Source organism: Triturus cristatus, chromosome 4_1 (assembly GCF_964204655.1).
Source record: "Triturus cristatus chromosome 4_1, aTriCri1.1, whole genome shotgun sequence".
Taxonomy (NCBI): domain Eukaryota; kingdom Metazoa; phylum Chordata; class Amphibia; order Caudata; family Salamandridae; genus Triturus; species Triturus cristatus.
The window spans coordinates 1,243,359,719-1,243,385,758 of record NC_140585.1 but is presented as its reverse complement, the minus strand read 5'-3'; the positions used below and the strand labels follow the sequence as shown (position 1 = coordinate 1,243,385,758).

Sequence of the window (26,040 nt, the reverse complement as noted above, 5' to 3'; positions counted from 1 at the left end):
ACATCATGCTTTAGTAATATATTTATTAAAATATATTTTTTTATACATGAACTGAGACATATTCGTGCCCCGCCCTGATGGCAATGCTATTAGAGAACTAAGAGTCAAGTCAGGGGTCATGTGTACCATATATGTGAGCTAAATTTGTATTATATATGGAGCAAACATTTAGTCCATTAAATCAAACAAAAGAGATTTGTACAGCAGAAGTGTTGAACTCACATATGTGAAGGTAATCTCAGGACAATGAAGAACAAGCATTTGCAATGCAATAGGTCTCGCAATTACGCAAGTTTGAGCTATTGGCACTGTAAATGACAATGCCTCTTATTTATGTTTTTGTTTGTAAAACATAAATAAAACGCATTGTCAATTACAATGCCAATAGCTCAAACTCCCGTAAATGCGAGACCTATTGCATTGCAAATGCTTGTTCTGGTTTGCACCGGAGATTACCAGTACCTCCCACAAGGAGTAGCTGTGGAAGCCCCCAGACAGCGTAAAAGTTTTACGATTGTAGTGACAGAAAATTCTGGGTCAGAGGACTCGAGTGGCGCCAGTTACCTCATGAGGCAGAGTGGACAGATTGTATTCTGGAATCGTCTCGCAGATTGGTCCTGATTTTAATAAAATACACCGAAAGTGACCGTGTTGCCCTACAGGTCAAACTTGATAATTTAAATGAAGAAAATCGGTAAATTGGAAGTAAGGCCGTGATTCAACAGTACCGTCAAGATATGCTGAACCGTTTGCAGAAAGAGGATGAAATTTAAAAAAATGCAAAACCTTTAAATTTCAGCGAAAATACGATGCGCTAAAAGCAGCAGACAAGACTGGTTCCCTCTCTACTGTACAACCCAGCACAAGCGGCAACGCACTGGTATCCACTTCCACATCGGACCTTAGTTCAGCAGTGGAGAGTGAATCAGAGAATGAACAAATAAGGTCCGTCAGGGGGTTGGGGTTTCCAAAACCTTCCCTGGCCCAGGAATTGGATTACCTGCGGCAGGACAAAAAAATGACAATGCCTTTTATTTATGTTTTAAAAACCAAAACATAAATAAAATGCATTGGCATTTATAATGTCAATTGCTCAAACTTGCGTAAATGCGAGACGTATTGCATTGCAAATGCTTGTTATTAATTAAATGAAAAGCCCATAGGCCTCCCTTATTTAAAATGACATCCTTTTATACTGTGTCTGGTATAGGAAGGGGATATTGTGACCATGGGATCCAGGACCCACTAGTAGTGTAGTGCCATAATGGCGTCATGGGGGCAGGGGGGTGGGTATGTGCGCGTAATGTCCTGTTTATTTTTAAAAGCAATGAATATACAATGTTTTACGGAGTTTTTCCATGCCCACAAACTGCGATTTCCAGCCCACGCCACCTCCCACTGATGCGCTCATGCACGCACCCACAACTCCACACACACTGACTCATGCTTGCACATACGCTGACACACCTACATTTTTCACACACATGGACTCCTGGTTGTACACACACATACACACACACACACACAGACACACCTACAGCTTGGCACAGCCAGGGCTCTCACACGCTGCTCCGCACACACACACTCACAGGCAGGCGAGCACACGCACAGCCAGGCATTGCACACACGACACTCACACCGGCAAACGCATCCCAACAACAGGTCTCACAAACTGACACATTCAAACACACAGACGCCCCGGAGGGCACTCACTCACAACCGAGCACAGCAAGCCGCATCCAGACACACCGACCTACCAGAGACTTGACCGGCATGCCACAGACTCACCCACCTATCACAGATCCCTCTAGACACACCGACCTACCATACACTGGGGTCTCGAAATCCTCTTCCACACCATGTCAATTCAGCGCAGCATAACACGCGCACAGCATTGGTTTGGGAATCACTGAATTAGAAGTACTGGGAACCAAACGGAAACTGCTATGCGCCAGACGTGCAGAGTAGTCAGCTGTTTTAAGCCTCATGCAGTTTTACTTTCTCCATGTGCCCGCGCAGTTTTCTGTAGAATTTACTTACGTACGTGACGTCTCTCAGCTCAACTCCTATCACTACGCACGCGTGATAACTGAAAGTTAAATGCTTTTATCCGAGCAGTGACCGGCTTGCGAGACATTTCACCCAGATACAGCTGGAACAGTTGGGTGAGACCGGCAGGTGAGTGATTCTGTGTGTGCGTACCGGGCAGATGTGAAGATCGGCCAGCGCAGTAATGGTGGCTCGCTGGTTGGTATGGGGGCGGGGGTCCTGTTCTGATGAACATGAGCGCTCAGCTCCGGATGTCCTTAATCCCCCAAGAGTCGGGAGCACTGGCACGTGTTCTTCCCTTCCTATGCGACTCCCCCTGGTAGGCTTTGGAACAACGTAGTGAGTATCGCGCGGGGGAGAAATAAAATAGTTGCGTATGTGAACAATCCTTTGTAACCACCCAAACGTGCTCTGGGGAAGCTGGACGGTGGTAAAGTTCCAGGGGTCAACGTGGGTAGTGAAGACAAAGGAAGGAGTTGGCGTTTGAGCCCATTTGATGGGGTGCGTTAAGATTGCTGATGTGGTTGAGACTGTGATTTGAGGCTATTTGAACGGTTATTGAGCGGTAGTGTCTGGACTGCTACGATGACGTGATGTTGTATAGTCTTGTATCTGCCCTTATCGGGAGCACCATTTCAACCAACAGTGGTTTATTGGCCTAAATTAAGGGATGTGGTTAGGCCAGAGCAGCTTCGGGACGGCTTTTATGGTAAAGCAAACCAAATGCTGCGTCCCGCAAGTGGTGCGAGCGTGTCCGTGTGACGTTGGGCTGTATAGGCGAGCGTGGTGTGAGCGCGCATTGGCAGAGAACAGACAGCGTGAGCGTGCACATGGACTGTCCGGGGGGAAAGTGCACATCTCCTGTCGGGTGTCCAGGCGAGCGCAATGGGAGCACGCATCGGCAGATAAGATGGCGAGCGCTGTCACTACAGAACCCACCAGTCTCGAGCCACGGGGGCGAGGCACCTGCCTGCAGCGCCTACCGCACAGGCCGTCGGGAGCGGACCCCCCAATGCCCGGCATCCCGCGGGCGGCATGGGCCAGGCGAGGAGGGAGCAAATAGCCAGAGCCCTGCGCGCGGGGCCGAGCGCGAGCCGCCGAGACAGGTGAGCTGCGCCCGCGGCCGGGGGGATGGGGACGGGTGGGGAAATGAGGGGAGACGGACGTTTGGAGAGAAAGAGAGAGAATGCGTGTGATGGGAAGCGGGCAGAAGACACCGGAGAGAGCGGGGCAATAGTAGCTGTTGTTGGGCCGGGGAGTGAAGGTAAGAAGACAGCAGAAGCTGCGCACCGAGCGGTCCGTGAGGGGGCGGAGGAGACCCAGAGCACACAGGTGGGCAAGAGAGAGTCTACAATGAGGACGAAAGTGAAACTGCATACTGGCTTGCTGAGGGAAGGGAGACAGGAGATGTGCACGCTGCGTGTCTGTAGGCGCGTACACCAACTCAAATCCGCCGAGACCATGCGCGTGCCCATCTCCTGTCCCACTTCCGAGGCAAGTCAGCAACAATAGATCTCGCTGGCGACAGCGCTTCGCGCTGCGTTCGCCAGGCGAGACCTAAAAAGGCATCTGTAAAATAAATATTTATCTAGGATCACCCAATTTTAGACCAATTTACAGGTTAAGTATATTACAGTTTGAGTAGATTATTCAAGTTGGTAGACCTGCAGGTCTAGTAAAATGGTTACTATTTTTAGAGGCCTGTATACAGTGCACAAATGACAATGTGTGGAAATCAGCATCACCTGGTGTATTTATTTGTTTCAATCCTATTGAAACATTGGTTTCCATCACACTTCAAAAATTGTGCTTCATTTGTGCTTTTCCAATCAGGATATATTCTGAAATATATGTACAGTTCTTTTACAGGCATTTATAATTTGTTGTGTGCTAGAATAAATTACAAAGACATGCTGGGCGACCTAAAACAAATTAAGCCAGCAAAAGCAAGAACATGTGAGCTACAAACCACAAAGCAAATGGGAAGCAATGAGCTAAATGCATTTCCAGGGAAACTTTCAGAATGTCCCCAAGACGTCTTCCACAACCAGACAGCCGAGCCATCAGGTAGGCTTCGACCGGAAAAGGAAGCAAGGATAAGAACATAAAAGCAGCACACAAAAAAAGGAGGCCGGGTGCTGAGAGACTGCACACAAAAGGAAGGCCGCAAGACCCCACCAAAAAGGAGGCCGCAAGACCGCACCAAAAAGGAGACTGCACACAAAAGGGAGACCACAACCACACACAAAAGAGAAGTGCTGAGAAAATGAAAAAAGGTTAAAAGAAAGCAAGTCAAAAAAGCTTCGGGACAGTGCTTAAAAATACTACAGTCATCATCAATGAATGGTCCCACCTCATAAGGAAGATCTGATGAGAGAGAATTCCCAATTCTTCTACTAAATGCTCCAACCCTACTATTTTATCCCCCTTAGTATATGTTAGGTACTCTCCTCTGTCCCTGTTGATTTTAGCTCTCCGCTTATGTGCTAAATGTTTACCTGTTTTGTTTCCCCAAACCCTGCCCTTCCACCATATAATAGGTATGGTTCAACAGGAGCAGAGCTTACTCCGCTTTGCCATGGTCCAGAAGACACAATTGTGCATGTACGATGTTTTGTGGTCTCCATATTCAAGGTGACCCTGAGCGTGTTTGTATCTTTTTCAATTGTACCTTTTCTATTTCTACTCCTTTTTTTTGGGCAACGGACATAATTTTCGTTCACCGCTATATCTATTGAGTGGCCTCAGATGACAGACTTTAGAGTGTCCCATGAAGTGCTATGACTACCATCCATTCAATCTTTTTCTTCCAGCTTATGTTTCTGTTACTTGCTAGGGTTTCCTCTTTTTACAGAAGAAGTCAACTGATTTTTGAGTATTTTAGAAATGTATTTCTGTGTGGTAACACAAATGTTTAATTCAAGCCCTGATTATCACAACATTTTGCTTGAGTACTACTCAGTATTTCAGTCTTTCATTAAAGTTGATTCTGTACTAGGATTGGAGGCTGCCCCTTCCAAAACTAGCACTGGAAGGGCTTCCATTCTGGCTCTTGGCAGGATAAAATTTGTGAGTGTTTCATGGTGGAAATATACTTGTAAGGAGCATGTATATACCTCAAAATTTAGAATGATGTGCTTGTTCAAATGCGCGTTTAGAGTTCACTATCCATTAATGCCCACAGACAAACCCCAAAACCTGCATTTGTTATTAAGCATTTCCACACCAAGCAGAAGAATTTCTTTAGTCATGTTCTTTGAATCAGAATTGGGAATTCTCTCTCATCAGATCTTCCTTATGAGGTGGGACCATTCATTGATGATGACTGTAGTATTTTTAAGCACTGTCCCGAAGCTTTTTTGACTTGCTTTCTTTTAACCTTTTTTCATTTTCTCAGCACTTCTCTTTTGTGTGTGGTTGTGGTCTCCCTTTTGTGTGCAGTCTCCTTTTTGGTGCGGTCTTGCGGCCTCCTTTTTGGTGCGGTCTTGCGGCCTTCCTTTTGTGTGCAGTCTTTCAGCACCCGGCCTCCTTTTTTTGTGTGCTGCTTTTATGTTCTTATCCTTGCTTCCTTTTCCGGTCGAAGCCTACCTGATGGCTCGGCTGTCTGGTTGTGGAAGACGTCTTGGGGACATTCTGAAAGTTTCCCTGGAAATGCATTTAGCTCATTGCTTCCCATTTGCTTTGTGGTTTGTAGCTCACATGTTCTTGCTTTTGCTGGCTTAATTTGTTTTAGGTCGCCCAGCATGTCTTTGTAATTTATTCTAGCACACAACAAATTATAAATGCCTGTAAAAGAACTGTACATATATTTCAGAATATATCCTGATTGGGAAAGCACAAATGAAGCACAATTTTTGAAGTGTGATGGAAACCAATGTTTCAATAGGATTGAAACAAATAAATACACCAGGTGATGCTGATTTCCACACATTGTCATTTGTGCACTGTATACAGGCCTCTAAAAATAGTAACCATTTTACTAGACCTGCAGGTCTACCAACTTGAATAATCTACTCAAACTGTAATATACTTAACCTGTAAATTGGTCTAAAATTGGGTGATCCTAGATAAATATTTATTTTACAGATGCCTTTTTCTTCATTGTCCTGAGATTACCTTCACATATGTGAGTTCAACACTTCTGCTGTACAAATCTCTTTTGTTTGATTTAATGGACTAAATGTTTGCTCCATATATAATACAAATTTAGCTCACATATATGGTACACATGACCCCTGACTTGACTCTTAGTTCTCTAATAGCATTGCCATCAGGGCGGGGCACGAATATGTCTCAGTTCATGTATAAAAAAATATATTTTAATAAATATATTACTAAAGCATGATGTGGTATTGCACTGTCATTTACAGACAGCACATTTTCTATTGAAATGGCCACAAATGTTCACACGAACGCATATTTACTGAAAAAACTATATAGCGTATAAACAATCTTTGGAAACTGGAATTCAGCAGAGATTATTTGCACATCACTAATTAAAGTGTTCCGATTTGTTTTCATCCTATTAAAATCTTGTTTTCATCCTAGTTACAAAAATGTGGATTCATTTTTTACCTAATGAAATATAATTTGAAATGTTTGTACAGTTCCCTCATTAGATATTTAAATGTTGTGTTAAGAAAAAAAATTCCGGCCCTTCATTTCACACACTTTGTACAGCACGATTGTCGGCGTTTCACTATACAAAATACTCAGATTTTCTTCCTCCGACTCCAACATTAATTGTACAAAGACATAAATTGACTTTTGACCTTGGTCTCTGAACTTGGAGCAAATCTGACCAGATTTAAAGGCATCTTTACTGCTCATTCACTTTGTGAGTGAACAGAAAACCTGCTCTTTGTCAGCTTGCCAGAACGGGCCAGTAGACCCCAAAAAAAGGTTGCCCTGATAAAATCTGACTCGCCATAACGAGTTGGCGAGTAGATTTCTTGAGGCCTGTATCAGTAAAGCTATGACTGTGCAAATTTAACAGCCATTTCAATTGAAAATGTGTTCCCTCTAATGGCATTGTGGTACCGAACCATGCATACTCCACTCAAAGATACTGTTTCCCACTCCACTCTAAGACATAACTCCACTCAGCACTTCTTCACACTATAAAACTCTAATGCACGCCACTCGACCACTCTGCGGGCTGCCACTCGCCTCTGCACGCCACCACTCGACTCAGCAAAAGAGACTTCATAGGAATACCAAGGTGTTTGATGAGAATAATGCCACAGACTGCCCAATTCGTCCAAAAGACTGCATCCAATTGTGATTTGTGGGTTGAATCTTGATACTAATTCTGAAACTTTAGTTTGTTTTGGGATCTTTGTCCAAGTTTCTCGTTGTTGTTGTTGTATCTTTTATGATCATTAAGGAATGTGGTACTTGCAGGTTTTTTGATGTTGCCCTATTTATAAGGGATAGAGTATTGACTAGGTCAGCCTCCGTTGCAACCCAAACTGGGTGAATGTGGTGGTATTTGTGTTCAGCCACCAAGTGGCTAATCTGGACAAGAAAGCTATTTGATAATTCAGAAAGTAACTCACAATGTAAGTTTTATCTAGTCCTCTTGTCTCTCCAGATAAAATTGGAGACCAGTTTATTCAATGATTTGCAGACTTTTGTAGAGATGGAGCACGAACTTCCCTAAAACAAGTTTGAGGAGCAACCATCATTTTGATGGTTCTATCCAGCCCCACAAAGTAATATGTTTGGGTGACTGAGTCAAGTATATTTTTGATTTTCTTAAATTGTGTGCTCAATGCTTTTAATGATAAGATTGAGTAATTTTAATTTATCTTATAAAATAGCATTTTAAGTAGTGTGGCTGACATTAATTATGCCATAAGTAACCTGGAGAATTTCTTTAGTCATGTTCTTTGAATCAGAATTCCTAGACCATTACAAATTCCTTTATATGCTGCACATGATCTGGCGAATTGGGGAGAAGATCACGCCCTACCTATTGGAGGCCAAATTGCCCAAAGTGATAAAATCCCAAAGAGTGCACCTGGAGAAACCCATTCAAGTGGGGGGGGAGTTAATTCAGATATAGCCAATTTTAAACCTAATAAGGCCCCAGGGCTGGATGGATATTCCCCTTTATTTTATAAAACCTTACACCACAGTCTAGCCACTCAACTGACCAACCTGTATAATTCCTTCATAGACCAAGATACACTTACACCCTTACTGCTTAAGGCAACCATAGCAGTTGTAGTCAAACTCGATCAAGATGCCTCCCACTGTGCCTCATACAGACCCTCCACCCTCATCAACGTGAAAGCTAAGCTTTCACAGCCATCTTACCTGCCAGACTCAGTCCATATATGCAAGATCTCATAGATCCCGATAAAAGCAGATTCATTTCCAAGAGAATATGCTCAGTGAATCCTAGACGGATCCTATACTTAATAGATGATGCAGACAAATCTAACAAGGATCCTACACTTAGTAATGTACACATACGTAACACCAGTGCTATGCTCTTAGCGGTCAACACCGAAAAGGCATTTGACAGATTATACTGGGCAAATTTCACAGAAACCCTTCGGGAATTCAGTTCTGGGGAACAATTCCAACGTTTATTCTGTTCAGGAATTCTCCAGAATCCCAGATTTATGAGTGAATGGCATTTTGTCCGACCCTTTTCCTATACCGAGAGGAACGTACCATGACTGCCCCCCAACCACTTAGTGCCTTGTATATAGAACCATTGGCACAGACAATTACAGTCCAGATGTCCATACAAAGCATTCCATTCAGGTAGGAGGCACATAAAAAGTTTGCACGCAGATGATTTAAACCCCCCTTTAAGGGATCCAGGGTTATCACTCCAGGCAGAGGTTAGAGAGAAAAATACTTTTGGTGTGGGCTCTAGATTTAAACTAAATTGGCAAAAATCTCAAATTTCTAATCCTAAAATTATATCTTCCCAACAAGAGACACTTCGTGCATTACACCCAATAATCTCGACTCCCACACAAATTACCTATCTGGGGATTCAACTAGCAACAACTTCACAGCAAAAATACATTTTCTAGGTTACTTGGTCAGACCCAAGAATATTATAAGGCTCCATAAAGTAACTCGCTATTATCAAAGATCACAACTCTGCCCCTTTGTAGAGTGGTCTAGAGATCAGATAGAAAAACACTGGTGCTTCATGGATCAGCAAGTCACTGGGATCCATATATGGAAGGTTCCCTGGCTGCATATAACCCATATACCCTGTGGTCTCTATTCATCACTAGGAAACAAGCTTAAGTTGCAGTATGGATTTCAGTGGCGAAGAAATATGCCCTTATAACTTGCCCATCCCAATCACAGCCATTATATCCAATATGGAGTTTCCTTTGACCCCAAAAGAAGAGCAATTTCAAGCTGGTACTACATTCCAGTAAGAATGCATAAATAGCACCCCCAGAAGCCAGATCAGTGTTGGAGGGCTGCAGGAATAAGGGGACTTGAGTTCATCTACTGTGGTATTGTCCCCGAGTTGAAAAGATATTGGAAAGAGGGACTAGATCTTGATAGGATCATGAACGATGAGATCCCTTGATTTCCAGCTTACACACTACTGTGTTTACCTAGCACCCGAACATATCCGCTACGGTCAATCAGAGGAAAATAAATGGAATTGTCGTTCTGTGCAGCCATCCAGCCAATTCTCGCATTGTGGGGGCTAGATAGACCCAGATCATAGGGCCTGGTTGATATAGATATAGGAATTAATGAGCATGGAAAAACTGACAATGTCAATGGACTCTGACAAATAATTCACAGTGGTTTGGGCCCCCCTTCCTGGAATGGATTGAACTTGTCTGTCCACGATATCTACGCACCTTGCAAATTACACATGCTGCTTCCAATGCATGATGGCAGAATTAGGTACTCATCTTTAGTTACACCTCCCAAAGATTACTATTTGAGTTTTTCTGTTGAACTTAGTAGCTGCAAAGAGAGGCCATAGCTAATCATTGTTGTGTATGGAGACACTCATGATGTGAATGCCCATATAATGTTTAATATGTCACTGGGGTTGGTAGTGAATGTTATTTTTTTTATTTAATATGGATGCTGAACGCATCCAACCTCTGGGATGTGGGCAATAAAGCATATATCAGTTCACTTAAAACAATTTTAAAAAAATGATGGATAAAATAACACTATTGGTCTCATCTCCATCTCATCCTTACTAACCTCTGATGGTGATCGTATCTGTGAGTTTCAGGTTCATACACTCCGCCCACATCCACAACTACATCACAAGTTGACAGAATTTTAGGGTCCCGTGTCCGCACGATTTCTGCATCCTAAAAAAAGATTCAAGACGCAAAATCAGAGACAAGCAGAAGACAGTCTTCCAAGTTTCAACACTAAATTGTACAATCATTATCACAAGAAACTATTGAGGTGGCAAACAATTATGACCAGCCCATGTTTGAAAATAAACATCGGAAAATAAAAGACAGAATGACTGCAAGCTTAACAAGCACTGGCAATGCTTTGTGATTTGGCTTTTAACTCAAAGCGCCTGGATCATTCCATCCATGCAGTGACTGTCAGCCAACTACACACCTAGTCACTCATCCTTACGCTCATGTATCCACTCACTTAACTAATTTTTCAATTCACCCATTCACATTGCTACACATGAAAACTCACCAATCAAAGAAGCATTTACAACCTTCTTGTTCGGCTACCAAAATGTGAGAGTTATTAAATAACTTCTGGCATTGCATTACAGCTATTCTGTGAGGCATGCGAGTGCTTTGTTGGTGTGAGACTGCTAGTCTTTGACGGCCTGAGAGTTTCTGTTGGTAACCTATGACTGCTTGTCTATGAGGGGTGTGAGTGCCATCAGTAGAGTAGAATGACATTGCTACACCTGTGTGATTGAGTGCTGTTAGTAGAGTCAGACTGCTTCTCTGTAAGGGCTGTGACTGCTGTCAGTAGTGTGTGGCTGCTCGACTGTAAACGGTGTGCGATCTTCTGGTAGTGTCTCACCGATACTGATGGGTGTGGGACTGTTGTGGGTAGTGTGGGTCTGTCATTTTGAGGGGCGTTAGTTTATGAGGATTACAATTGATTTTGGTACTTAGGTTGTTTTGCTATGGGGCATACTTAACCTTTGGCCCCACATCTACAGCTATGAAGCAGTTTCTAACAGCTGCTTACCCTGGCCGATGCTAGTCTCTGTGCACTAACCAAAAAGTCACTCCAGCTACCTCGTTTGTGCACACACACCACACCAATTCACAAACCCATTTTTGGTCACAAAGGTATGTTTACAGCAAAACAAGGACTTCATTTATTCACCTTAGAAATTAATCGAAAAATTCCTGACAGGCACAAATGATAATACTACTGTGGATTTTTCAGCCACCACTGCAGAGAAACCTACAGTAGCAAAATCCAGGCAAGGAGTGGAAATAGGAAAAATAAAGGTGTTTGCCTTGAAGTTGGTTAAAGCACTCAAAAGTGTGAGTTGTTGACCTTCACAAATTCCAATCCAACCTTCTCCCAGCCTGGTAATCTTTAGACTTTTAATTCGGCAGACTGCTGATGTCCCACCTCTTCCCGAATGAGATATGGAATGTATCAACTACAAACTTACAGGGCTTACAGAGGAAGTGGTTTCACCACAGGGAAAAATAGGGGGGGGGAAGCTTAATTGCATATCGGGCTGCATGTGCTCCGGTCAGAGATGTATGCTAGCTACAATGTCGCAGTGGGGGATGGGAGATTGAGGAGAAGGTCACATGGCAATGCCAGGAGGACACCTTGAACGATTTTCAATTCCAAAAACTTGTAAATCTGCAGCTGTGTGCTAGAGTACTACTAGGGATGAAGCCTTACAACTTTGTTGTGAAACAGGCCCATAGTAGGCATGTGCAGCAAAGTGCCATTCACACACAGGGCACATGTGCGGTACAGCGAGCCTGACAGAAGCAGCCAGTTCACGACCTTGCAGGATCGATGCTCACGTGGCAAAGAGCACATACTTGCGCATGCACCACAGATTGCCATATTCAAGCACTAGGTGGACCAGCATAGCACCGCACAGACCTCACCCACTGTTGCCACTGCCCAAGGGTGCAGAAGGGCAATGGCTCTGAGGGGAAACCTATTAGAGGTCAAAATAACATATTACACAGTCACTTCTGGAGGAGAAACTGGGAGCACGCCACAGCAGCCTGGCCTTTTCTTTGTTTACTACAACAGGAACCATTCGCCGGCCCACTCATAAGGCTGACGAGTCACTGCATTCGGATACGGAAACGGAGACCATCTAAGGAGTAGGTCCTGCTGCTGCAGACACAGGCGTCATGATGCACTCTTACTACTTTTTTAGGTCGAGCTGGGCACATGTGCTACTCTGCGAGGCATGCTGTATTCAGGTAGGGACTTGATGCTCCGTCCACTGTCCGCCCATATTTTTCATTGGCTGGGGTCTTTGTCCACTATAAACTGTGGCTGTTCATTGATGAATAGGCTTAGTAGTCGCTCCTTAGTACCGCCTTGTCTCATTTTGTAACCTCCCATGGCGACATCCCCGGTTACGTGTGTTGTTACTCGGTAGGCTTTATCTTATGCCTCCAAGCTGGACACGCTCTACCGTAACACATTTAAAAAAAAAGAAAAAATGTATAGCCTTGGCGTTGAACACATTTGCAATACGATAGGTCTCGCACTTGCAAGAGTTTAAGATATTGGCATTGTAAATGACAATGCCTTTTATCTGTTTTAAAAACAGCACATTAATGAAAGGCATTGTCATTTATTATGCCAATAGCTCAAACTCTTGTAAATGCGAGACCTATTGCATTGCAAATGCTGGTTCCCAGTGGCTACCAGCCCAGCAGCTGTTGGAGCTTGCGGTGCCATAGAAGTGTTCTTCTGCGAAAGTGGAGAATAACAATGCACATCCATTGCAGTTCAAGTGGGTATGTGGGATCAGGGCAGTCCAAGGGCAATCACACGTTAGAGTTGTCAGCTGTGAAAATTGAAGCTTTTACCTCCGGTAATCTGGGGCCACACATTGACCTACATTGAGCACAAGAAAACCCCTTTCGGACATGATCCTCCGGCACTGCACAGAGAAGTCTAGGGCTTACTGGGGGAGATGGTATCAGTTAGGAAGTCAGAATTCTGCAAAGCACATAACAAATCAATGTTTAACCAGTGCTTAAACTTTTAAAAGAAACGGTCACTGAGATCTTTAGATCGTAGGGTCATTGGCCCTTAAAGGCGAGCTGGGTGAAGTTCAATTAGGTGGACCTCGCTTGACAGATGTTGTAATATCCCAAACGTATCTGTCAGACAGAGGGCTGGCGCAGGGCTTATTCCCTTTAAAGTGGAACCTTTGCCGGGGACTGCCTGCTCATAGGCCTACTACCGGGGTATCACTAGGATCCTCGGGCTTCCCTGACTTTGAAATTGCTCTCTGATGTGTGTAAACTGTTCGCTGCCGGCCTATAAGGTTGTAGGCGCATGAGCTGTGTACTGCCTCTTGCACGACCTGTTTTAAAAATTTAATAAACGTTGATTAACAAAAGAAACGGTCACCCAAACTCTAAACTAAACATAAAATTACAAATGAACACAGAAAAGACCAGGTCTTTTTAGTCCCTGCTGAATTGCCGACTTCTGTAAGGTCTCCGAGAGTAAACAACGTAAAGGTCTTTTATAATGGTGTGTCTAGAGCACAATGTAAAACAAGTTCCTTCCAAATACATTTATTAAGGAATTCACTATGTAAAATCCCTTCTTACTGTATGTCAGAATATGCAAAGCAAACAGGGGTGGCTCCTTAGCGAAGGCAGAGGAACGCCGCCCCACTGCAGAGCAGCAAAAACAAAATGATAACTTTATTATCATTTTATTTTTTGTTGCTGCGGGATGGGTTAGGGCGGGACGGGGCTGATGGCACGGGGGAGAAGTGAGTTGCACACTCCATAAGTGCACATTACTGTTGGGCCAGCCCACTTGTGCCGGCCAAACAGTCATGCACACTCTGCATGTTCCCCACCAGGCAGCATTACACTGGCTGGTGAGGAACATGCAGAGCCTCCCTGTCTCCGACTGAGCGCCGAACCACAGCGCTCTGACCAATCACAACACTGCACGGGGGAGCCCGGAAACCAGGTGCTTCCTGCTGCAAGGACTGCAGGAGAAAGGAAGATGAACAAGAAGGAGGAGAGGTGGCGGCCGGTGGACAGGTAAATGGTGTTTTTACTTTGTTTTCCCCCCCCACCGCCTTTCACTGACAGCTGCTACTGAATACAAACCCCATTCCTACTTCATTCGACATGGAGCCCGTGTTACCAATTGCTCTATTCCTTGTAAACAACTGAACATAACTGGCCTAACCTGACTGCTGCACAATCAAATGCTGGTAAAGAAGGCGGCCAACTAAGGGGCGGAACTAAAGCCTTGGGCCACCGTGCTATACTATTGGACCCAAACGGAGCATTTTAATTCACGCGCCTAAATAGTAAACAAAATTACAAACGTACAAAATGAAAACAAGACCTCTCTAGCGCCTCCTCAAGTCAAGATGTGTGCAAGACACTTTAAAGACTCTCCTTATGGCATTTGTTTCTGAATACACAATGTAAAAGCCATTCCTGGTGCATTTGTTACCAAGTTCACAATGTGAAATCCCTCCATTCTGTCACAGGATCACATTTTGCAAAGCCCTTCCTTCCATATTTGACCATGAGATCAAACACAGGCCCCTACAGTGGACGTATTAGTCCACTAAGCCACCAGACCCGGCTTAGAGTTATTATTAGAATTATAGATTTATGTCAGACAGGCTTTAAATTATTAAGGGTTATGACCTAACGCAAAGGCTTACCTTTTATTCTTCAAACTAAATGCTTGGAGACAATCCGCAGTTTTAAAACCAAATGATAGCACAGGATTGAATACAGGAGATATTTGAAATGCTAGGAAATAAGCAATTGCTTTCCCAGCAGGATCTTGTTTTTCATATGAATGTATAACCGTTAAACCATTTTTTAAAGTATAGTGTTATGCAAACCTTCCTTTTGCTATCTTATTTTAGCCCTGAAAATATATCTACTAGATTTTAGGTGTTGCCTGCTAGGCCGCTTCTAGCTGTCTGTAAGCAAAGCCTCTTGTGGACCATACCAAAATCTTTCAGTGGGCATAGAACATACCAACTGATTAATATTGGCTGGCTATACTGTCACTCCTTTGCTGGCTTATTTAGTGGTTTGTCTCCCTCTTCAGGTCTTTAGCCTTCCCCTGCAACATGGTATCTATACCGTCCATCTCACTGAATAACTTGTAATCTTCCATTGCTCATATTCAGGGAACTACTTTTTAGTCCGAAGCCTGCCAGACAGCACAGCTGCCTGGTCTCGAAACACTTACTGGGAAAAATGTCCATTGTTGACCTGTGGCCGTATAATGTATGTTGCACATTTTCCTGGTTAGTACTGGGTGCACCTTTCAAAAGGTGCGTCCAGCGCTACCCAGGAAAATGTGCAGCATTGGGGTTAATGCGCTGCCCCCAGAGCAGCCGCAAACTCGTGCTGCCCTGGGGGCAGCGCATTCACGTGAAAAACAGGGCGGCTGCTTTGAAGCTGCTCTGTGTTTTCACACTGCAGGTGGCAACCCACCTGCACTTTTAAATGGGATTAGAGATCCCTTTTCAGGCTGGTGCAGTGAGTGACTGTACCCGCAAGGGGATGCCGGGGTGGGTTCCACAGTACCCCCCTTTCCCTCCTTCAGTGGCTATCAGGGGGAGCACCGACAGAGCACCACCTAAAAGGTGGCGTACTGTCAGTGCGCCCCCAACAGCTTCTTCGCCTCTGCGCCTGTATCAGTAATACGGCACTGGCGCAGAGGCAAAGGGATTTCCTCATTTGCATGGGGCCACACCCCCAAGCAAATGAGAGAAAGGCCACTTGAGAAAGCTCTGGCACTGTGTGTGTGCCAGCACTTTCAGTATTACAGAAGGGAACGCACAAGCGTCTGCAACCCCTTCTGTAATATCAAAGTGCCCCGCGGGCACGCAAGGCACAAACGCCATTTTTCCCCTGGGGCACTTCTATAATAAGGCCCCAGAAGAGCAAATCCACCAAGTGCTTTCCATTGGCCTTTTGTTGGGTCACTCTTATTTGCTTGCTTTCTATTCAATGGTTTTATTCGTTTTAGGCAGTTCATCTATTGTTAGTCCCTCCTGTGGAGCACTGCCGGTTGACCGACCACCTGGCTTCTTTTTCCCTTCCCGTGATATCTGCTTTTCTGAACCTTTTTTCACTTTTTCTAAAAGCAGTCCATGAGTGCGCGTGCATTTCTCGTTTTCCAACTCCTCCCAGAATAATTCTTTTCACATTATGAAAATTTCATTTTTCATAACTTTGTCCTTCAAGCCTCTTACATCTGCTTTCACTTACATACAGCTTCGTTCTTTGAACCACTCTTCCATGGTTTTTAACTCCACCTGCGCTCTCTTATTAGTTGGCTTCCACCTCCCCTTCTCACTGCTGTCTTCATTTGGTCCCACCAACCGTGCTACTACCACTACCCATACCCTCCATATTGCTTTGCCTGCGCACCCCAGTGTTACTTTAGCCCACCCTCTGTGCCACTGCCCTCCTGTTTGTTAAACGCCCTCCTTGATTCAACCCTACGTTTTGATTCCCCACCTGCGTTGTTCCCTCACAAGCTAGAGTTAGTTTATATATACATATTAATATTTTTTGTAACCAATCCAACTCCATTCAGTACCATTCTTGACTAAGTGAACACTTATCCTCCCTTTTCTAGCCCAAAGAGCATTGAGAAATATTCTTCAGGCCTGCAGCGGATTTCAAAAAAACAAATCGGCAGCTTTCAAGCTTTAAGATGGGACTGTACCCTCATTCTATATCATTTTTGCAGGTGAAAAGCTGAGGGTCAGGTGGGCCTTGTATAAGTCCTATACATTTTGAATACACCCAGCCATTCACTATGATGTGTGCCCCCAAAGTGTGCTAGCCACAGGGAGTCCACGGGGTGTGCTAGCCTACTCCCATTCACCAGTTTGTACTCACTGCACCGACTAATAGGCATACGGAATTAATGCCAAATTAACTTAGTCAATGTTCCCCTCGTCACTCACTTGTGGAGCCCAGGAGTAAGTTAACTAACTGCTGCTGGGCTCTGGCTGGAGACTAATTCGTTGGCACCCTATAACCATATTTTTTTATGAATCATAATCCCAATTCATATGAGGATGTGGAGTTCGGGGCATTTAAAACTGCTTTGTGATGCGTGATAGGCAGGCAAACTCTTAGATGCCTGAGCTCAAACCTACCGAGGCGCTGTACTTTGCTAGAGGGCTGATGTAAAGCATTGACAGGAATCAAATGGTCATAAATTGTTATATATTTGAAACATTGAACTATCCTTTTTGGCACCGTGGTTCCATTGACTGGGAGCTGCAAACAAATTTAAAAAAAAATAATAAGATGTCTGAGGAGAAAGGGAAACCGTGTTGTGCCACCTAGGACAATCAATACATGCTCCTGTCTTTTTAAATTAAAGCCCCGATGACGTAAGCCATAGTATTTTTTATGGCGCTGCTTGCAGGATAAAAGAGATGCTAAAAAGAGTAATACTAACAAAGCACATAATTACTCAATTGGAAGGTTTTCAGTATTTATTTATTTTTAAATAGAAAAAATAATCCAATGGGGTTCTAAAAAGCTCGTGTTAGACCATTCCAAAGGAATAGTGCCTTATGTGTAGGGAGCAGAGGAGAAAAAGATCAGATTAAGTGCCCAGAATTGGTGGGAACTTGCTTGGGCTTTATCGCCAAAAACAAAGATGCTATACCATGAACAATTGGAGGTGCACCGAACACAATACATATAGTCCGTTGTTATTTCATCAATCTCTTCTTTTATGTCAAAAATAGTTCATAAAAACAGCCAACGCGTTTCATCCCCAAAGATAGAACCTTTTGGAACTTCATCAGGGCTTATATCGCAAATTGTGGATTCGAAATATAATAAAAATTGCTGTTCTGATCCTCGAAAATTTAATATGGCAACGATTCACACCTTTTGAATAAAGTTATCATCAGAACACTCAATAGCCGAACATAATAGTCCTTTGTAAAGAATTGGTTATTCAAAATTTTGATAGTTGGATGCAACCACTGTGTTGTCAGACTGAAAGCAATTATTTCAGAAACCGGCTCGGACACAATAATCCTTGTAGTAAGGAATGAGAAAAAGCGACCACCGTAATACATGGCCCTATCTTCTTTCCCCGAATCGCCATCCCAAGATGCTCTACCATATACGATGCGATGGATAAGGAAAAACAGCTGAAGGGAATTTGAGCTGATGTATCTGCAACAAAGTAACTTCACATATAAAGTTAGAAGCTCCCATCAACAACCTAGATACATAAGCTTGAACTACTCACAGCCTGGATGGGGATCCTTTTGATAAACCAAGATTAATGAAGAGTCTCCATACAGCAAGTAACTAAGATACAACCTAGGGCCATATTATATAAGTGCCCGGGGGCGCAACGGGAGTTTGCACCCACTTGGGCATTTTGATATCACATAAGGGGAAGCAAATGCTTGTACGGCACAGTCTATAATATAAATAGCGCCGACGCATATATAGCACCAGCCCTGCCATTAGAGGGTATTGCCTCATTTGCATGGGGGCGTGGCCCCATGCAAATGAGGGAATCACTTTGTCTCAGTTTCTGCGCCCACGCCGTATTACCGACATGGTCCGCAGAGGCAAATATGCCTTCAGAAGAAGTACTGAAAGTGCCCTACGAAAAAGTGCCACACTTTCAGTGCATCTTCTAAATGCAGCCCTCTGAAGGGATATTATTGGGTCCCAAGGACCCTCCCCCGACAACCTTTTGCAGGCGGGCACACACTCTAATCCCTTCTAAAAGTGCAAGTTGGTTGCCGCCTTCACAGAGAAACATGCAGCAGCTTTAAAATAGCTGCACCATATTTCTCTTGAATGTGCATTCTTCCAGAGAGGGTGCGCTTTCCATCTTTGCACCTGGCGCACCGGCTTTAAGGTGCACAGTGGCACAAGAATGGAAAGTACACCCTATCTGTAATACAAGCTCTGGGGCAGAGTTACACAAGTACCACGGGGGTGCAATGTGCGTTTGTGCAAGCTTTGAGTGCCCCTGGGGCACTTCAGTATTACAGAAGGGACCTCAAATGCTTGTGCGGCCCCTTCTGTAATACAGATAGCACTGGTGCTATATCTGCTCCAGCGCTATCATCAGATGGCGTTCCCTCATTTGCATGGGGCGTGTCCCTATGCAAATGAAGGAATCACTATTGCCTCAGTGCGGGAAATAGCCATTACAATGCATGCGTTACAACGCATGCGATTACAACGCACTAGTTACAACAACCGCATTGTTACATCGCAGTACATTACAATGCAAGCCGTTACATTGACTTGCTGTAGGGGGCGCGCCAACTTAAGGAATAGTATATTTTACTATTCCAAAACCTTCCCTACTGTTGCGCACACTGGAGTTGGAATAGTAAATTATACTATACCCAAGTCCAGCGCACCCCCGACAGCAAGTCGATGTAGCGACTTGCGTTGTAATGTACTGCGATGTAACAACGCAGTCGTCGACCGCGTTGTAAACCCATGCGATGTAAGGTGCTATATTCCTCCGCGCCCGCACCATATTTACCAACGTGGAAGCAGAGGCAAACATGCCTTTCGAAGTCACAGTAAATGGGCACCACAAAAAGGTGGTGCACATTCAGTGCACCTTCTAAATGCAGTCTTCTAAAGGGATGAATGGGGGTGGAGCCCCACAGACATTCAGTTGCAGGCGGGTTGTGTCACTCACTGCATCCGCCTGCAAGGGGATTTCTAATACCTTTTAAAAGTGCAAGCGGATTGCCACCAGCACAGAGAAAGATGTAGCAGCTGTTTCAAAGCTGCTCTGTGTTTCTATTGAATGCGCTGCCCTAAGGACAGAGCGAGTTCACGGCTGCCTCAAGGGCAGCACATTCTTCCTGACAGGGCGCACTTTCCATATTTGCACCCGCTTCAAGGTGTGCCTGGACACAAGCATGGAAAGTGCGCCCTATCTGTATTACGGGCCCGGATGGGTCAGTGTTGTACTGCATTAAGATGAAGTAAGATACTGCAAAAACCCAGCACAGAGGTTTGAACTGGAAAACAAGCTAAAGTCAAGGTCAAAATCGCAGGATAAAGAAAACTGGGAAGCAAAAGTGAAACCCAGGTCCCCACCAACTGAACTAGTTTGGGACAGAACACTAATTCCTTTGACCAGAAAGTTTAATTCCATAGGTCCTCCTTATCCTCATCCACCATCACCTCCATTTTATCCATGATCAGTTTGATTTAGTAGCTACCGTTCCTGTTCCTCACCCCCACTCCATAACTCTGCAAAGCCCATATTCAGAAGTAGGGCAATCTGAGAGCCCTAAATAATACTTGTGAAAGTGGAAGACATGAGATTGGGTAAGAGAAGACCAATGGCTCCTTAATGAATAAAGAAAAACTTAAGGGCGGACCACAGGAAAGATATCTTTTTGGGCGGTGAAAGAAGAAATATTTATTGTGTTCTGTTAGAATAAAAAATACATTTAAACTAGAAGTTAATTTGTCCCACCAAACATACGGCCTTAAATTCACCAAGCAGAATGTTGTAAATAAATACTCCAATCCAGAGAAGTTCAGGAGAAGAGGTTTATTGAAGCGGATCCTTCAACCTCTCGCTCTGTAATGCCAACATTCTAACTTGAGCTTCAGCCCCAACATTCTACAGCTGGGCAAACCCATATGGGGAGGAAAGGGGGGGGGGGGGGGGAAGGGAGGAGGGAACGGGACCAGATTACAACACTGATGTTATGGTCCACTACGTCTAAAGCCACTGAGGCAGGTAACCCGACAAGGCCTTCACCACCCATCCTTCTAGGAATCCATGTGTCATCAAGAGCGGAGACCACAACAGATTCCGTGCCCGTGTCTGGAATTTATCAGGCATACTCCGCAAGATATGTTCTAGGAGTATCCTGCCACACACATTAACACTTATTGCAGAGAGGAGAATAGAGATGTGTAGAAAATTATTTAGAGCATCCACGTGATCATTAGACTTTTTAATTAAAGGATCAAATGAAGCATGTTCGAGAGTTTTTTTCATTAATGCGGAAGACTGGGCGAGGTAGAGGGGAGCTAGTAAAGGTGACATGGTGCAAGCAGTAAGCTCTTGAATATAGATAGGGCAGAGGTCACGAGAGGCTTCGAACAGTAAAGATATTGCTCTGACTAGACAAGGAGCTTACTGCCTGTGTTATTATGTTATCCTGTATAAAGGTTAGAAATCTAATGCCATCTCCGGGAGTAAGTCTTGCATGCTCGACCCCTTCAAGAATCCAGAGTGCAGAGGGAGTAACCTGGTTAATAAATCGGATTGCAATAATACCCGAAACTTTTGAAGACGAGCGGTCAACAACAATGCACATCAAAAATACTGCTCAGTAACTACTGATGGCCTCAAGACGAAAAGAAGAGGCCTCACGCAACCTAAAACAGCAGAGCATCTATAGACAGCCCTTAAATACACAAGGAGACACAGCCAGGCCCCCGCCCATAGCCACCAGACACTAAAGTGTGGATACAAACGATCTGGGAGGACATGGGAAACCCTCAAAGTCACACATCGAATGAGACGGCAAGAGCACGACTTGGAGACAGTCCATCTCAATCCTACACTCGCATAGAGAGGAGACCAGTACAAGGCAGTCGCCGACTCAACCAGACTGCTGCTACTAACCGATGCTTCTATTGTCCCTGCTGCAACAGACAGAACGCTCAAGGCGTTGAGTGTTGTACACAAGGGGGGTCGGGGTGGGCACAACAATGCATAATATGTTTCAGCTCTTTGAGGTCGGTCCATTTGTCGCCGTAAGGCTAGTTATGACACAAGAAGCGCCGAGCTGGGTACTAATGCCGCCCACTGCCCGGCATCAAGAGACCACTGAGCGCACGGCCTGCTCGGAGTGAAGTCCCTTCCGCCGCCTCTTTCTCCACCTCGCTGCCAGTTCCGCCGGATATCAAGGCTTTACATTTCTGTATGATTTCTGCCCATCCGCGGCCTGCTCGTGCTTGTTCTCTTCTATTTATAGAATACGGAGGATGAATGGAGGTCTCCCCAGCCCGGGCCTAATCTCGCAAGGCAGTCGGCGGAGGTCAACAGGCGCTCGTTGTGCCTTCTCTTGAAAGGACTGGCACCGGCGGAAGCTCAGAGAATGTTCTCATTACAGCTGAAGACCAGGGCTCCCTATTAGAGACACTAAATAATATATCGGCTGGCTAAATCCGACCGCGTTCGCTCCATAATTCATCTTCGGATCCCACCTCAAGCCTTTGAAGCAGCGCCGGCCATGCGTGCGCTGGCGCCCTCTAGTGGCAGCTGCAGGGAGCACAGGGGTAGACCCACTCGGAGGAGCATGAGCGGCTAGCCCTGAAGAAAGCGCATTCCAAGAATGGAACTAACGCTGCTGCTTCGCCAGAATTCCATTCCGAGAATAACATAGCCTATAGGTAGCATCACAAACTCTTTAATCCACTTTGACATAAATTATATGATTTACACGCCCTAAATTTACTGCCCCTTGCCTTGTAGTCACCTACTTGCTGCTGAGGAGGTAGGTAAAAGACCAGCATACATGTCAATAGACCTGATTCAGGCGGGAGACTCCAGATTTCTGTGGCAAAAGTGGTTCATTTTGTCCGTCTCCCGCCTGAAATTGACTCCGTTGTAAGAGAGGTCAACGGGGGAAATAAATTTACAGGGAAATATTTATAAAATCTCCTACTTTCCTCTTCTAAAATGTTGGCATGTATGGACAAGGGGGTTTGAAGCAATAGAAAGTGAAGAGATCTTACACATTTTCAAGGCCAGAGGTCGCAAAGACAGTGCCATGGGTACCAAAGGACAAGCTAGGAGCATGAGCTGCCAGCCCTATTATTGTCCATGAGAAAACGACACTTCCCACATGATGTATAAAACAATGCTTTAAATCTATCAATGCAGAGGATTACCAGTGACGTTGTGAGTGCTAGCTCTGCTGTGCAGAGGACATCAACAAGTCGTCCTCACAAGTGGGTGTGGGGGAATCTTTAGTACGCCCACCAGAGGCTTTCCACATGTGGTCACCTGTGCAAGCTGACGTAGAATCGCTTCTGCATCAGACGCCCACGCCTCCCCCTGCCCATCTGTGATACTAGCACGTGGCTCAGAAGGCTCATGTCACATCCTACTGAACGGTGCAAGCAGGAGAAGAGAGTGCAGCTCCATGCGAGTTGAATGGGATATCTCCTGCCAGCCTCCAACTTTAAATTTGAACAAGGTATCCCTTCCAGCGGAGCTTTTTTAAACTGACCCCTGTACATAGAGGGCAGGTATACTGCAATCCACGAGCAGAGATTTGTTTTGCAGTGGCGCGTGGGTCGGTCCACTTGGCAAGGGCCGACACTCCCTAGGGGGCATAATTATATTTAGTGATCTTTCCTTAGCTTGGGGTGGCTGGTGGCACCATCCTGGAAAGGGACAAGGTAGCACCTTTTTAGGTCTCGCCTAGGCAGTGCTTGCACAGTCTTCGAGACATGCTGTATTCATGATATGGGCATGAAGCTCCGCCCATCTTTTTAATTGGCTACTGCCAATGTCCTTTGTAAATGGTGGCTTTTCATTGGTCAATAGGCTTAGTAGTCCCTACTTAGTACCGCCTTTTCTCTTCTTGTAACCTCCCATGAGGACTGCCCTGGTTACATAGGTTGTTACTCAGTAGGTTTTAATTACAGTCTCCAAGCATTATTTTCTTAAGCCACTTTGTCCTGACCAGGGCTTAATTTGAGCCATTTGTTTCCGGTGCTCATCATCAGCATTTAATTGTCAACCCCAGCACTAGTGACAGACTGCCACAAGGTGGCGCTGTCTGGCTAATTTAGAGATGACCACAAAACCAGTTCATTTTAAATTTGATATACGTAACATTAACAATGACTATTACTTGCTGCCCAAACCATTCTTATAGCTTTGGGGACCTGGAATAGTCCAAAATTTCACACTTGTAGGAGTGTGATGGCTAGTAGCGGTGTTGTTACAATCACTGACCGCATGGCAGGGGCAATGTGTGGTGCCAGCTGAAGTGGCCTCCTGACAACAGCCCGGCACTTAAGTGTTTAACAATTCAAGCACTGGTCCTGTCTGCCCTTGCAGACATGACAGGCTCTCTAGCAACGCTTATTACCAACTCAGCAGGGCACCCGCTTTATGGACATCGCATTATACCTTTCAAATATGCTCCTCCCTCCTCCCTGCCCGCACAGACGCTGTGCTTCATGGTTTGTGAAGCGAGCTCGTTGCGGACGCTTCCACCATGTGCCATTGTTTCCCCTCCCTCTCTCATCCATTACTTTCAGTGTGCAACCTGCTTAATAACATCCACAGACTGTGCTTTTGGCCATTTCTGGGACGCAAGATGACGTGACTAACACGCTATTCGCCACAGGTGGCACTGCGGTCATTCACTGTAATGCACTTTTGCTAAGGCCGCGCAGAGGTGGGTTTTAAATACTGGGAAATAGACGCAAACCTCACGGCTTTCCTGTAGGGCCAGCACACGAACGGCTGGGCCATATCTATTGTAGAGCACGGAAGGCTTCTTTGGTGCACCTAAGCAGCAACAGTGGCAGTTTACTTTGGGAATGGGTGGGCTGTAATTTTCGGGGTGGTTCCTTTTCTAGCCAATCGCAGGCAATTACTAGGAAATAAATCGATACCGACTGTCCTAGTACCACCCAACAGCCTGCCTATCACTTTGAATCCAACTTTTTCCTTACTTCGCCTCATTTTCCCATATGGGAGACTAGGAAGCAGAGTGAAGTCAGACACCTGTGGGAGATCGTCTGTCCGGGCACTGGATGCAAGGGCCACGTTCAGGCACCTCACCGCCTGGTTGAGGAGCATTTGTGAGTCAGCAGCAGCCGTTGTCGTAGGAGTTTGAAGTTTAAATGTGTTACTGACTTCTCTGTGTGAAGGATCACACTCGGTGAACACAAGCGCGGTCGCTGCATTAATGTGAAGAAGCATTGAGGGCTTATCCTCCATTGCTAACCTGCGGTGCTAGAAATTAAAAGAGGTCAGGTGTGTAAATCTCGAACACATATACACAGACCAGTCGCGGCCACTGCAGGTAAGAGTGGTGGGCCGGGGGGGGGGGGGGGGGGGGGGGGGGGGGCGGGGGCGGGACTGAGATGACCACAAGGGAAATTATTTATTTACATTTTCCCTCGTGGTCGTCTCTCGAAATACCCCCCCACCCGGCCCAACCGCCCTTACTTGCAGCAGACTAAACATTTAAATAAGCGGAGATCATTAAAATGCGTCGAGGCCTGCAATGTTCTTGAAAACTCTCATCCAAGTGCCTAGCTAAAACACACTAGATAATACAACGTACGTCATTTTTTTCATACCCTAATTAGAGAACCATTGCCTACTACTTCAAGGGCTTCTGTACAGAAGGTGGTAGATTAATCCTTTCCAAGTTGTGGGGGATAGTGGTGCAAAAACAGACAAGGGGCAATCCAAGTCACCTCTGATCACATCTCCCTTCAGCAAGCCTGACACACTTTGCCCCAGAATCTGTTGTTTTTTGAGTAGGTTTAACATGAATTCCTTTCTCAACTGTACATTTAACCACAGCATGAACTAATCAAGTTGACTTAATGGATTTACTCAGAGAAGCATGTAAAGAAAACACCTCTGGTCTGATGGCTGCATCAAGCAGTAGAACTACAGTCAGTTTTTGTCTAAAAATGGATTCCTACATAGTAGGGCACATCATTCTCCAAACATCTGAGCAGGTGTAATGGCAAAAAAAAAACACTAGGTATACAGCAC

General features: G+C 45.0%; 1 protein-coding gene across 1 annotated transcript in view; it reads right to left on the bottom strand.

The window, feature by feature from the left end:
* The window catches only part of MYG1 (MYG1 exonuclease), a 103,991-nt gene that overhangs the window by 35,995 nt on the left and 41,956 nt on the right, over positions 1–26,040 (bottom strand). Inside the window, exon 2 of the mRNA XM_085654669.1 lies at positions 10,264–10,376. Within this exon, the coding sequence (XP_085510795.1) occupies positions 10,264–10,376 (113 nt within the window). The remainder of the gene's footprint in view (positions 1–10,263; positions 10,377–26,040) is intronic.